At 50.5% G+C, this 14,062-nt stretch overlaps 1 protein-coding gene across 4 annotated transcripts in view; it reads left to right on the forward strand.

Moving 5' to 3' along the window:
• The first annotated feature begins 355 nt into the window (after positions 1 to 355).
• Col26a1 (collagen type XXVI alpha 1 chain) overlaps positions 356 to 14,062 on the forward strand; it is a 145,844-nt gene continuing 132,137 nt past the window's right edge. For 2 of the 4 annotated variants that reach the window (XM_039089747.2, XM_039089746.2), the window contains exon 1: positions 358 to 700. In XM_039089747.2, coding sequence (XP_038945675.1) covers positions 543 to 700 — 158 coding nt within the window. In that variant the 5' untranslated portion in view covers positions 358 to 542. Of the gene's footprint in view, positions 701 to 14,062 lie in introns of all 4 variants that reach the window. The other 2 variants (XM_063271656.1, NM_001271268.2) reach the window with 2 other exon arrangements.

Below are 14,062 nucleotides of genomic sequence, written 5' to 3' on the forward strand. Positions count from 1 at the left end.
AGGCTGGGGCTAGATGCCATACCTGGCTTTTTATATGGGTGTTCGGGATTCGAATTCAAGTCCCCAGACTTCTGTAGCACACACTTTTACTAACTTTCCTTGAGCGTCAGATTCTACTGTCGTGGTGCTCGGTCAAAGACTGGGTACTGAAGAGGGACTGAATCCTCTTCCACCTTGGTATGGAAAGTTCAAAAACCTGTATAAGGGCGCACGATGTAAGGTTTGGTGTTAGGAAACGTGTGTCTTTGGGGTAACCCCAGCTTGGTAGACGCCTCCTCATCCTGGACTGCTGAGGGTTAAAAAGAAAGACCCACGCCCCCTTTGACTGCGCAGAGCCCACCTCGCTGAATTTAAAAAGGCGGCCCTGGAGAGGCGTGGGCGCCCTCCCAGACGACTTTCACCTCAGACCCTGACTTCACACCATCACTGACTGGCCCTCTGCTCTCCAGCCTGGGGCAACAGGGTCAGTCCAGCCGTCCCGGGCACTCCTGATCGTCCCCCGGCTCCCGGGACCCTAAGTCCCCGCGGGAAAGCCGCGCAAAATGAAGCTGGTTTTGCTGTTACCATGGGCGTGCTGCTGCTTGTGCGGTTCAGCGCTGGCCACCGGCTTCCTCTACCCATTCCCGGCAGCAGCCTTGCAGCAGCACGGCTACCCGGAGCAGGGCGCCGCCTCCCCCGGCAACGGCTACTCGAGTCGCCGGTGAGTAATGCCAGTGGCCGGGCCTGGGGGTGCGATGGCTGGTTCCAGGGACAGCGGGGGCTCGGAAGAGCCGTGACCTGGTACTAGTAACGCAGGACAGTGGGCCAGGGTCGCAGAGGATTGGATCCAGCGACCTCGGGGGCTGTGAGGAACATCGACCGGGTGCTGGGAAGCGAGGGATAGCGGACCAAGGACAGAATCGAGAGACTGAGGAGTCCCACAGAAGAGGTGGTCGAATGTTAGGAGAGCGAAGGCTCGACGGCGTGAGGCCAGATCGAGGGACAACAGAGGGTCCGAGGAGTTGAGGTCTGTTGGTTGTTGTGGTCAAGAGGAATCGAGTTTGGGGCGCTACCGAACTGGATTGCCGGGCAGTGGGGGATTCTGAGGCGCAATGGCTGGGTGCTGGGGGCACAGGAGCTAAATTAAGGGACAGTTAGGGCTCCCAGGAGTGGTGGCTGCGTGAGAATTAGAGCCAGTGCGCGCTCCAGGGCGCAGTGACCCCATGCTGGGTTCTCTAAGCTTGGGGAGGCAACACAGAGACTAAGGGTCGAAGTGGCCCAGTGATTGGGAAGGAAGGACATCGGGCTTGTACCACAAGGCCTGGGGGCACGGAGACTGAAAGCGAGGTGGGGAACAGTGGGGTGGCCTCCGAGGCACAGTAGCCCCGTGCTAAGGACGCAGGCCTGGGGACTATGGACGCCTGGAACGCACGACCGTAAGAGCCTTGTGGTCGGGATCAGGGACAGGGAATGTGATTATTTGCTGAGGACCGGGGGCCTAAGGAGGCCGGGGCGTCAACTTGTGTCAGAGGGGTTCTGGAAATGCCGGGCCCCAGCTTTGGTGGTCTCCAGTCGCGCCCACTCCATCTTTCCCCATCATGTTTTTTTCCCCCTGTGCCCATCGGCCTTGGGCTTCGAATGGAGATGGCACCGACTTGTATGGGAGTCGTAGAGGGAGCTCCTGAGACTCCCAAGACTCCAGGTTCAGCCTCCACGGAGTTGCCAGGCTCACCTGCGCGGCCTTGGCTTTGTGTTCCACAGTTCCCAGTTACCAAGGCCATGAGTCCTTTTGGCCGCTTGGCGACACTGGAGAGCGCATTCCATCTGGTCTTTGGGGCCCGAGGGACCGAAGAAACTTTGTCTGTGACTTCCCATTCACTCTGGGACGGGGTACCCACCCCGATCCCACGGCTCCGCTGTGGGCTTGGTAGAGGCGTGGGGTCACTCAGCCCTCAGTGCCTGGACCCGCCCGCTGCTTCCCTCTACCGCCAGGTGGCGCGCTGTCCTCCTCCGAGGGTTTAGCGCTATCTCACTGGTATTTGAATTCTCAAAGAGAAGGCAGCGCACCCAAATAAACGTTACTAACTGCGTTGTTTGCATATCCTACAGAATTTAGCTTTCTCCGTTGATGATCTCTCCAGTTCTCGTATCTGTACTAACTTCACGCGGTGTATTTTGATCCTCACACCACCACAGGATTAAGGAATTAAGTTGCTATTTTACTGCTCTTGCAGAGGACTGGAGTTTTGTTCCCAGTGTCCACTGCATGGGTCTCACAGCACCACCCCCCTTGCCCCCTTGCTCCAGGCATCTGAGGTCCTCTTCTGGTCTCTAGGACGGGCACTGCACTCACATGTGGGCACACACGCGCGTACACACACACACACACACACACACACGCGCGCGCGCGCGCGCGCGCACTTTAAAAAATAAAACGGTCTTAAATTGAGAGTCTCCCTTTTCTAGTTCATTGGCAACACGCAGGATTGACGGCCACCTTCGTTCTCCAAATGTGTTCTATTGCCCCTCCCCCAGCCCCCTTTTATGGAAGCTAGGAACTGGCTAGGTCCTATTGCCAGTTTATCTGTGATGTTGTTTTGTTAGGAAATAACTTTCTAGACGCTTCTATTGGGGAAGAGCTCCAAACACCCACAGGAGTGTGGACCGTGCACACTTCTATAGGTGAAGGTAGCAATAAGCGAAGCTCTGGGAGTTGTAGATCATTCTGCAGAGTGTGAGCTGTGGTTTCATTCCGGAACAAAACCGGACACGGGTGCTGGGGATTCAAACTCCGGTCGTCATGTTCATGCAGCAAGCTGTCTTTCCCATGGAGCCCTCTCTCCAGCTCCCTTTAAAACTTAAAATTTAGGACGGAGTCTCATTAAGGTGCCTGGGCTGGTCTTATACTTGTGTACCACAGGCTGGCCTCAGTCTGGTGACCCTTCTGCTTCAACCTCCAAATAGCTAGGGTTATAGGCATGCACTGTCAGGCCTGGCTTGGAAAGTAGTTTTTGTGTTTGTGATACTGTTTCTGAGCTGTTGTTGAGTATAAAGAGAGTCTTGGAACTAAACCAGAGAACTAAACACACACACACACACACACACACACACACACACACACAATTTCCCCTAATCTATAGGTTTGCATCTCCGGACTCAGCCGAGTTTGGGTAAGTGGATACAGACTCAATGACTATGACCAGGAATTTTATCAGCATTCCACAGCAAGGAGACCAGAACAATCTGTGCTGGGAGCCGTGGATGCTTCATGGGTGGAGGACCTCTTTCCTTTGCCAGAGCTCGCTTGCTGGGCCAGGAGAGGAGCTTCAGATGGAGCCTCAGTGCTGAACTACTGTGCCTGCAGTACCAGGGCTTGGGAGGCTGAGACAGGAGGATTCCTGGGACTTGCTGGTTAGCAAGGGTAGCTGAGTTATCGAGCTCCAGGTTCAATAAGAGACCCTGTTTCAAAAGAGTAAAGTTGAGGGCTGGAGAGATGGCTCAGTGGTCAAGAGCACTGACTGCTCTTCCAGAGGTCCTGAGTTCAAATCCCAGCAACCACGTGGTGGCTCACAACCATCTGTAATGGGATCCAATGCCCTCTTCTGTTGTGTCTGAGGACAGCTACAGTGTACTTATATATAATAAATAAACAAATCTTTAAAAGAAGAGTAAAGAGAGTGATAAAGACACCAGCCTTGACCTCTTTGCCCGCCACATGTGCACACATTCCCCCAAAACGTGCACACATGCGAGTTCACGTGAAACTCGACTGCCTTCATTTTATTTCGAAACCTTTTCCAGAAGTTTCTATTAGAAGATCCTCCAAACGCACACCAAGGCTTGCCTGCAATTCTACCGTGTTCCTTCTGTTCAGAATTTTCTTTTCGAAGTTCCTGTTGGGAAAGATCTCCAAACACTCACAAAAGAGCGGACTTTGTATACTTTCATAGGTGAAGACAGAAGGAAACAAGTTTCATACATTGTAGAAGAGCCTGTATGGTGTGATGGAACCAAGTGGGCTACATAGTTTCTTTCTGCACCTCCATAGCACAGGGATTGAACCCACTGCGTTGTATATGTTAGGCAAGTGCTCTATATGCCCTGCCCTTTGAATTATTTTTATTTAAAAACCATGTTAGCGGGTTGGGGATTTAGCTCAGCGGTAGAGCACTTGCCTAGCAAGTACAAGGCCCTGGGTTCGGTCCCCAGCTCTGAAAAAAAGAAAAAAAAAAAAAACCAACCAAACAAACAAACCATGTTAGCTACTGCGTATGTGTCGAAGTGTGCCGTATGTATACGTGCTGTGTTCGCATGTGTGTTTGAATGTGCATGCCTTTGCATGCACATGTGATGATGGCAAGAGGAGAATGTTCTGGTTCTGCACTTCTCTGCCTTATTCTTCCACAAGACGACCTCTTATTGAGCCTGGAACAAGGCTGGCAGTCAGTAATCCAGGGACCTTCCTATCTCTACTCAAGTCCCCAGTGCCCTCGCCTGTGCAGGGCTTAAAGTTGTGTTCCCCCATACTGGCGTTTTATGTGGGCCCTGAGGATTCGAACCCAAGTCCTTCTGCCTGTGCAGCAAGCTCCCTTACCCACAGAGACATCTCTCTCCAGCTCTTTTGTAAACTTCCTTGATTTGGGGATAGGTTTCTCTAGAGTGCTTTGGCTTGTCTTGGACTTGCTGTGTAGTGCAGACTAGTTTTAGTCTTGTGATCCTCCTGCCTCAGCCTTCCAAGTCACTGGGAGTAAGGGCATATACTATTGTGCCCGACTTGGAAAATAATTGTGTGTGTGTGTGTGTGTGTGTGTGTTACACTCTTTGAGCAATTAATTATTATATGGAGAGTCCTGGAGCTAGACCAGAGTCACACATTCCCTCCCATGAATCTATAGATTTGCATCAGTGGGTTCAGCCAACTTTGGATTGAAGCAGCAGCAGCAGCGTGCATGCGTGTGTGCATGTGTGCATGTGCGTGTGTGTGTGCATGTGTGCGTGTATGTGTGTGTGTGTAGGTTTTGGGGGTGTAGTGTTTAACCACTGAGCATCTCTCTGGCTCTATTTTGCTCTTTAGAAACAGGGTTTCATGTAGCCTTCAGGACAGGACACTGGGCACATGCAGGGGAAATCCAGTTCCACCCCTGGTCTCTCTTACCTGCAAATACTACCACCAGACTATAAAGCTGTAATGATCTATCCACTGATGCCATCTAAGCCCTCATGACCCAAGTCATCTGTCCCCTGGCTCTCTTTGATCATCTCTGTTAGAAGCCCAGCATGGATCTCTCTGTTGGAGTTGCTTTGTGAAAACTACAAGAAAGCCTCTGAATTTTTTGAAGGCCATTTTAAGTACAGTCTTAGTGGTCTGTAGACAGCCTCACGGGATCCTTGCCACCTGATATTGTCCCGATGAATGGTCTTGTACAAGTCGTTTAACCTCCCGGAACCTGTCTTCTGCTCCAGATGCTAAGGATGCCATGGAAACCATGGTGGGCATGAGATGCTCGCAGCAGAAAGGGGTGCTAGGATTTGGGGTTTGACAAATACCCATCTGACGTCCTTCGTTTTTACATGTTCCCCATTGTTTGCTTATGTGTGTGCGCATGCCCACATGTTGGTATGTATGGGAGTTCACACATACATTCAAATTCCCCAATGAGCACACACATGTGGGCGACAGGATAACTTTGTCTTCCTAAGACAGGGTCTACATTGGTTTCTTACTGGCCTGGAACCCACTGAGTAGGCTAGGCTGGTTGTCCAGGGAGTGTAAGTACTTACTGTCTCCCTGGCACAGGACTTTTGAACATACCACCATATCTGGATCCGCCCTGCCCACAGGATCTGAGGCTCTTGAAAGGCAAACACTTTACCAACAGAGATATCTCCCAGACCTCTTTTTTTGCTTTTCGATACGGGGCCTCATATAGTCCAGGCTAGCCTCAAAACATCCAAGAATGACACTCTGCTCATGATCCTCTCGGGGTTGCAAGTGTCCATTCACACATCTGATTCATGCATTGCTTGGGATTGAACCCAGGTCCTCTCATGCTGGGCAAATGTTCTACAACCTGAATTACATCCCCAGGCCTCTCATTTGTCTGCTCCCAGCTCCTGTCAGGATAGTCAGACCTGCTTGGCCTTGTGCTCAGTTCTTCTCTGTCTGAGATAGCTGCCTTTTTCTCTTGCTACTGCCCATTGTCCCTTGCCCTACTGTAGGCTGGCTAGCCCCACCTGAGGGGGAAGGGCCAGGCAGGTGCTACATTCTCCCTTTTCCCCCCTCCCCTCCCCTCCTCTTCTTCCTCCCTTCCCCTCCCATTCTCCCTCTCTCCTTCCCTCCCCCATCTTTCTCTTGCTCACTTTTTCAAGACAGGGTTTCTCTGTGTAGCCCTGGCTGTTCTGGAGCTTGCTTCGTAGACCAGGCTGGCCTTGAACTCAGAGATCTACCTGCCTCTGTCTCCAGCCATAACTTCAGTGGGGCTGACTGCTGGAGGTGTTAGGGTTTCAGCATCCAATACATCACAGAGGGCATTAGGAGGTACAAGTCCCACCATCACATCTCAGAGATGAGGAAGAGTCTTATACCTAGGGAAGACCCCAGGTTACTCAGGGTATTTTTTTCTCTTCTTGTAGGATTTCAATTGTGGGGTCAGGAAAGATGATGGTTTAGTGAGTTAAAGTGCTTGCTATGCAAGCCCTTGGCACTGAGTTCAAATCCCCAGCAGCCACACTAAAAAGCTGCCTGTGGCTGTGCACATCCCTGAGGTCCCAGCACCCTGGCGGGTAGAGAGAGACAACAGGCTCGCTGGGACTGGATTCCACACTCACATGTGCATGTACACACACACTCTTCCCTCCACACAAAGAAACTCACTTACATCTTGGCTCAGTGTGTGAAGTTTTTGCCCATTTCCTGACTGTCCTCTGTACAAATGGATGGAGCGAAGGCAGAACCTGAAACCATTTTGTGTCCCATTGGGAAACTGTCTGGCAGGTCTGTTTGGGAAAGGTTCTGAGCCTCAGTGTGATGACAGGGCTCTCTCCCCGCTCTTCTCTCCACTCCTCTGTTGCCTTCCTTCCCCTCGTCCCCCTCTCCTTACCTCCTTTCTGCTCCTTCTCTCTCCCTCTCCATATCTACACTCTCTTCAGGAATGACCAGCATTGAGGACATCTCCCAGCACAGTGACCAGGTCCCCACTTTCAGAAGGCAGAGAGTGTTTGGAGGTGATTGGTTTTCTCCTTCCACTATGTAGGTCCCAGGTTTTGAACTCAGATCTTCAGTCTTGGTGACAAGTGCCTTTACCTGCTGAGCCATTTAGCCAGTCCCTGGCTTTGGGGGTGGGTGGGTGGGGGTCAGTATTTCTCTCTGTACTGTCCTTGAACTCAGAGATTCACCTGTCTTTAACTTTGTGTGACATCTGATGGGACAATGAAATACCCTCTGATGACCTGAGTATCCACCGAAGAGATATGCTACCTCTTGCCTCCTCCTGGCCTTTCTAGGATGGTGTTGTGTGACACTGTTTCTGGAGGGATGAGAACAGATTTCTACACACTCAGAAGCAAAGGCAGTATGGAACCAGTATCAAGGGCACCATCAAAGTTCAACTTGGTGAACCAATGAGTTAATTGTACTTCCTCACAGGAAGGTGGGTGAGGACTTAATTACAAAAACATGGAGTTTTCAAGGCAGCTGCATCCCTGAGAGCATGGGTGATGGCTCATGAAAGATGAAGCACTCTGGATAACTTGCAGGCACATCAGCAGGCTGGGTAGTCTCCTCTACTCAGCAGTCTACTGCTTATAGAACTTTGGGTGAGGAGGGGCACTGTGAATCTGCTAAGTTTCAGGAACTTCCCGAGACTCGTGTGTTTACTTGTTTATTTCTTGAGTTTTAAGAAACCTCCCTTTTGAGCTTACTGAGTTTTAAAAAGCTTCACTCAAGGATAGAGTGTTAAAATTAGAGGAAATTGCTCCCCAAGAGATAGTTTTCTAGTCTCTCACTCTACCTTGGAGCCTCTCAAGTCCATTTTGGTTTCCATTCTTTACCTCCCACTGAAGGCTATATTGTCCCTGAGTTCTAGATGTGTGGTTCAGGGAGATAAGGGAATGGATTCTCCAGCTCAAAGCATCCTGACTGTGGTCTCTGCCCCAAGCTGGCAGTTCCAGGGCACACTCAGAGAACACCTTACTGGAGAATGTGTCACTTAGCCTGTCCCTTGCATTTCAGAGAAACTGTGATACCTTTGGTGGCTTGAAGATTCTGGATCATCTGGCAGGACTTTTCTGTATGGGGCTTCTCACAGTGGGCCTGGAGCCCTTGGCTGATGGGAGCATAGCCCCACAGTTAGTTGTTGCACATGGGCAGAGACACATGCCTTGGAGTTGGTAAAGGGGCTGTAGGTGCACACACCTTTCATCCAGCACTGGAAACATGATTCTTTTTAAAATGGCATTTACTGGGGCTGGGGAGATGGCTGTTCTTATTGAGGACTGGAGATGCATTCCCAGCATCCTTGGGAGATAGCTCACACCTGCAGGTAATCAGCTCCAGGGGATCTGGCACCATCTTCTGATTCCTTCAGTTATCCACATATGTGAGAAGACACACAAAGAGAGACGCATACACGCAGATGTTTTCTAAATCAAATTACTTTGCTTATTTATGTATATACGTATGTGCATGCTTGTGAGCTTGCATTCTATGATGCTTGTGGAGGGCAGGGGGCAGCTTGTGGAATTTATTCGTTCTTTCCACCATGTGGGTTCTGGGTCTCGAACTCAGGCTGTCAGGCTAGGTGGCAGTCACCTCTACCCACCTAGCCATATCGTAGGCCTGCCACCTTACTTTTTGAGACATTGACTCTTATGGAGCCCAAAGTTCACCAATTCAGCTGGATTGGCTGGCCAGTGAACGCCAAGGGTTCTCCTGTCTCTGCCTCCTTAGTGCTGAGATTATAGGAATACACCAACCACACCTGGCCTTTTACTTGGGTTTTGGAGACTGAGCTCAGGTCCCCATACTCCCACAGCAACCACTTTACTGACTAAGCCATTTCCTCCAGCACAGGATTAACAATTTATTTTTGAAATCAGACAGAATGGTCTCCATAGATGTATCTGGGCTTGTGGAGGTGGCGGGGGAACTTTCCCGAAAAGCCCTAAGGTTTCTGATTCCCTCTCTCTTCAGCCCCTTTCTGTATTCTCACAACTTGTCTGTTATTTTAAAATCTGTTCCCAGAGAAAGCATTGCTGTGGCAGTAAAAATCCCCACTAGCTCCTCTTGGCTCTCGATGGCCCCACACCTCATTGCCACTTGGAGAGTGTGTGATCTGGACGCAGACCAGCAGCCCCTGGGGTGGTGACCGGAGCCTCCATAACGAACTGTTAGAGGATTTTCAGGAATGTTCACACAAAGTGCCTAGGGGGACAAACCTACACACCATATACTACTCTCTGAATCTCTGGGTGGGTGGGGTGGGGTTTCCGCCCTTCCAGCTGCCTCTCCCTTTGGGACAAGCGACATTCAGTCCAGGCTAGTCGGTCATAATCGTGAACAGGTTGAGTCCCCTGGCGTCTTGCATCTCCTTGCCTGACGCTGTTAACCTGGGTTGTGAGGATCAGAGCTGCCTAAGTTCTGGCAGCTCTAACACGCGATGAATACCAGTCCTCAAACTGTCCGTTAAAAAGGACAATTCAATAGTGAGAACGGGACAAAAGATTAATTCAGGGTTGGTGAGATGGCTCTGTGGACAAAGATGTTGATAACCCACGTGGTGGGAAATTGGCCTTTGACCTCCACGTGTGTGTCATGGAAGCATGTGTGATGTGCGTACCATGTGCGGGAATACTCTCTCTCTCTCTCTCTCTCTCTCTCTCTCTCTCTCTCTCTCTCTCTCTTTCTTCTTCTTCTTCTTCTTCTTCTTCTTCTTCTTCTTCTTCTTCTTCTTCTTCTTCTCCCTCCTCTTCCTCCTCCTCCTCTTCTTCTTCTTCTCTCTCTCTGTCACACACACACACACACAGCACACACATGTGTGTGCACATGTGCACACAAACTACATGCAGAAAGAAAAGAGATTTTTTTTTATTCAGCTGGCCACATGGGGAAGGGGACACAGCGGTCCAGTGACCCCTACATCCCAAATTCTATCTTTGGTATCCTGACAGAGCTTTTCGTTCAAGTCAGGGCGAAAGGCATGTATGGCCGGCTAAACGGTCCAGGTCAGGGTGTGGTCCTGCCCCTATCATTTATCTGTCATTGTCATTGGCTCCAGTTTATCCTCCAGTTTCTTCCTCTCCCTGCTTCTGACTGGCTCCAGGCTTCGGTTCTTTCGTTCTCCCAGTGATCCCCGGGGAAATTCCTGTTTCTTGGAGACCATTGTCTCAATAACCTAATGGCCAAAGGAGGGGGCACAAGTGTCTCTTTAAAATGTCTTTGCTGGGTAGTGGTGGCACATGCCATTAGTCCCAACATGCACAAGGCATAGGCAGGTGGATCTCTGTGAGTTCCGGGTCAGCCTGGTTTACAGAGCAAGTTCCAGACACCCAAGGCCACACGGAGAAACCCTGTCTCAACGAAACCTAAATACGTAAACAACAAATAAATAATACATAAAATATCTTCATTCCTAGCTGGTGGGTGCCTTTAATTTCAGCACCTGGAAGGCAGAGGCAGGTGGATCAATGTGTCTCAGTGTGGGGATGACAACCGTGGATCCTTCCCTTTTACCCGAGTGTCTCTTGCCTGTCACCGTTTAAATTGGCCTGCAAGATTCTGAAGATTCTGGCAAGTCCTACCGTGTCTGGCTTTATGTGGGTGCTGGGGATTTGAGCTAGGAGTTCTCATGATGACATGGTAAGTGCTTTATCCACTGAGTCATCTCCCTGCTTGCAGCCTTGTGGATGACCTAGGCTTTCCACGTCCCTAGAATGTTCCCTGGAGTCTGACCGGACACTCAATGGAGGGTCCTGGTGGGCTGACAATTGGTGTTTTTTTTTTTTTTTTTTTTTTAACAGAGCTGGGGACTGAACCCAGGTCCTTGTGCTTGCTAGGCAAGTGCTCTACCACTGAGCTAAATCCCCAACCCCGACAATTGGTGTTTTGTGGGCACCCCAATGCTTGGACAATTTCTTCCTGATTCAGTTCCACTGATTACATCCAAGCAGGCCACCTCTGGCTTCTGACACAACTGTCTTTCCGGCTCCCCTGGAGGGGCCTGTCTACAGTTCTCTCCCTGGGGCCCTGTGATTGACTTGGCCATATGGCTGGTCCTTGGACTCCAAAAGGTCTTGACCTTTCTGGGCACCCAGTTCTGGGGTGATACGATCCTTAGCTGCTGGGAAATGTGTCGTCCTCATCCCTCTCCTTTGTTCTGCAGCTGTTGATGACAATTCACTCAGATCCTGAGAATTTGTTCAGTGCATGTGCGTAGGGTGCCTGTGCCTACACGCTCCCATGTAGAGTCCAGAAGAGGACCTCGAGTGCGCTGATCTATCGCTCTCCATCTTGCACGTTTGAGATGGTCTCTCGCTGAGCCTGAAGCTAGGGAGCAGCCAGCAAGCCCCAGTGAGCCCTGGGCGGGTGGGTGGGGCAGATGGGCATGGCCACGCCCAGCTTTCTACATAGGGCCGGAGTATCTGAACTGGGTCCGAACGCTTGCGTCCCAAGTGCTCTTGCCCACTAAGCCATTGCCCCATATCCAAACTCTGAAGCTCTTTATGATTTGAAAGCCTAGCAACCTGAGTTCCGTTTTCATTACTCATGTAAAGGTGAAAGGAGAGAACCGGCTTCACGCATACGCTCACGCACGCACGCACATATGCACATACACGCAGAATAAGAATTAAAAGTTGGTCTTCTTTTTTTTTTTTTTTTCTCGAGGCAGGGCCTTGTTATATAGCCATGGCTGGCCTCCAACTCACAGAATCCCCCTGCCTCTGCCTCCTGAGTACTGGGATTAAAGGTGTACACCACCATGCCCAGACTATTTTTGAGAAATTGTTTTAATTATTTTAATGTTTGATTAGGTGGTTTTCTAGGACTTTTGAGGGAGAAAATTTGATAAACTCTGTGTGTGTGTATGTGTGTGTGTGTGTGTGTGTGTGTGTACACGAGAGTGCGCATGCACACTAAAGCCTTGATTGACCCAGGAGTAGTCCACACCATGTGACCACAAGAAAATTGCGCTATACCCGTCTGTCAAGTTGAACTTCTGAGTCTCCTGCCCACACTGTTTGAATGCCGGGATTACAAATACATGTGACTAATTCCTGTTTTACATTTTCTCTTAAATAATAATTAATGTGGGCTGGAGAGATGGCTCAGTGGTTAAGAGCATTGACTGCTCTTCCAGAGGTCCTGAGTTCAAATCCCAGCAACCACATGGTGGCTCACAACCATCTGTAATGGGGCCTGATGCTCTCTTCTGGTGTGTCTGAAGACAGCTACAGTGTATATAATAAATAAATAAATCTTTAAAAAATAATTAATGCTTATTATTATCTTATTTATTTTGAGACAGGATGTCTATGTAGATCAGGCTTGCCCAGAATCCAGTATACAGACTAGGCTGGCCCCAGACTTAGAGACTCATTGCCTCTGCATTCCAAGTGTAGGGAGTAGAGGAGTATTCCACCATACCAACTAAATTTATCTTATTTTTAAATATGTGTGTGTGTGTGTGTGTGTGTGTGTGTGTGTTTGTATGTATATGTGAATAAAGGTGTTGGAAGAGAGTGTTGGATCCCCTAGAGCTGGAGTTGAAAACCGCCTGATGTAGGTAGTAGGAACTGAACTCAGGTCACCTGGAGGAGCAGTAGGTGCTCTTGAACACTGAGGTATCTCTCTAGCTTCTACTCACATTTTAATACAGTGCTCGGAATCAAACCTAGGACTTCGTGCCTGGTAGGCAAGCACTCTAACTACTGAGCCATGGGCCCTAGCAGGTAATGTAGTAAGGACTGAGTGAGCTCAAGGCGTGGACTAAAGCAAAGCAAAGCCCTATTCTGGTTTGTCATTTGTGTTAATGGGGATGGAACCCAGGGTCTTATATGTGCTAGGTAACCACTGAGCCACGCCCCCAGTCCCTCACTGGAGGATTCTAGGCAGAGGCTCTACCACTGAGCCACGCCCCCAGCCCGTCACTGGGGGATTCTAGGCAGGGGCTCTACCACTGAGCCACGCCCCCAGCCCGTCACTGGGGGATTCTAGGCAGGGGCTCTACCACTGAGCCACGCCCCCAGCCCCTCACTGGGGGATTCTAGGCAGGTGCTCTAGCACTGAGACACGCCCCCAGCCCCTCACTGGGGGATTCTAGGCAGGGGCTCTACCACTGAGCCACGCCCCCAGCCCGTCACTGGGGGATTCTAGGCAGAGGCTCTACCACTGAGCCACGCCCCCAGCCCGTCACTGGGGGATTCTAGGCAGGGGCTCTACCACTGAGCCACGCCCCCAGCCCCTCACTGGGGGATTCTAGGCAGGTGCTCTAGCACTGAGACACGCCCCCAGCCCCTCACTGGGGGATTCTAGGCAGGGGCTCTACCACTGAGCCACGCCCCCAGCCCCTCACTGGGGGATTCCAAGAAAGTTCTTAACCACTGAGTCCTGTCCTAGCCATAGCAGTTCCTTATTAATTCAGTTTCGATGGATGGAACTCTGCTGCATTCACTCTTCAGACTGAGTTGTGCAGAACACTGATGAACTCATAGGGCTAGAAATGAAACTCAGGCAGATGGAGCCTGGAGTCACGGCACCCTGACAGGGTGAGGGTCTACCTAGACGTCTGCAGGAAAAACGGCTCTCATCTACTTTTGATTTTTTTTTCTCTTTCCATAAAAGCGATAACACTGGAAGTTGTCTGCCTGCTAGTTCTGGTCCTGGAACAGCTGCACATGGGGACAGCTGTCTCTGCTTCAGGACACAGGATCTACCGGAGATTAATAATAGAGCTCAGCCAAGCCCATGGGGAGCAGAGCCGGCTAAGGTTACCTTGCACCAGGAAGTGTGCCTGCCCTGCTGACAGCGGGTGGGGAGCCTGCAGGATGGATGGGATCTTGGGGCGCCAGGGGGTGGCTGGGCAAGACA

Source organism: Rattus norvegicus, chromosome 12 (assembly GCF_036323735.1).
Source record: "Rattus norvegicus strain BN/NHsdMcwi chromosome 12, GRCr8, whole genome shotgun sequence".
Lineage (NCBI taxonomy): Eukaryota > Metazoa > Chordata > Mammalia > Rodentia > Muridae > Rattus > Rattus norvegicus.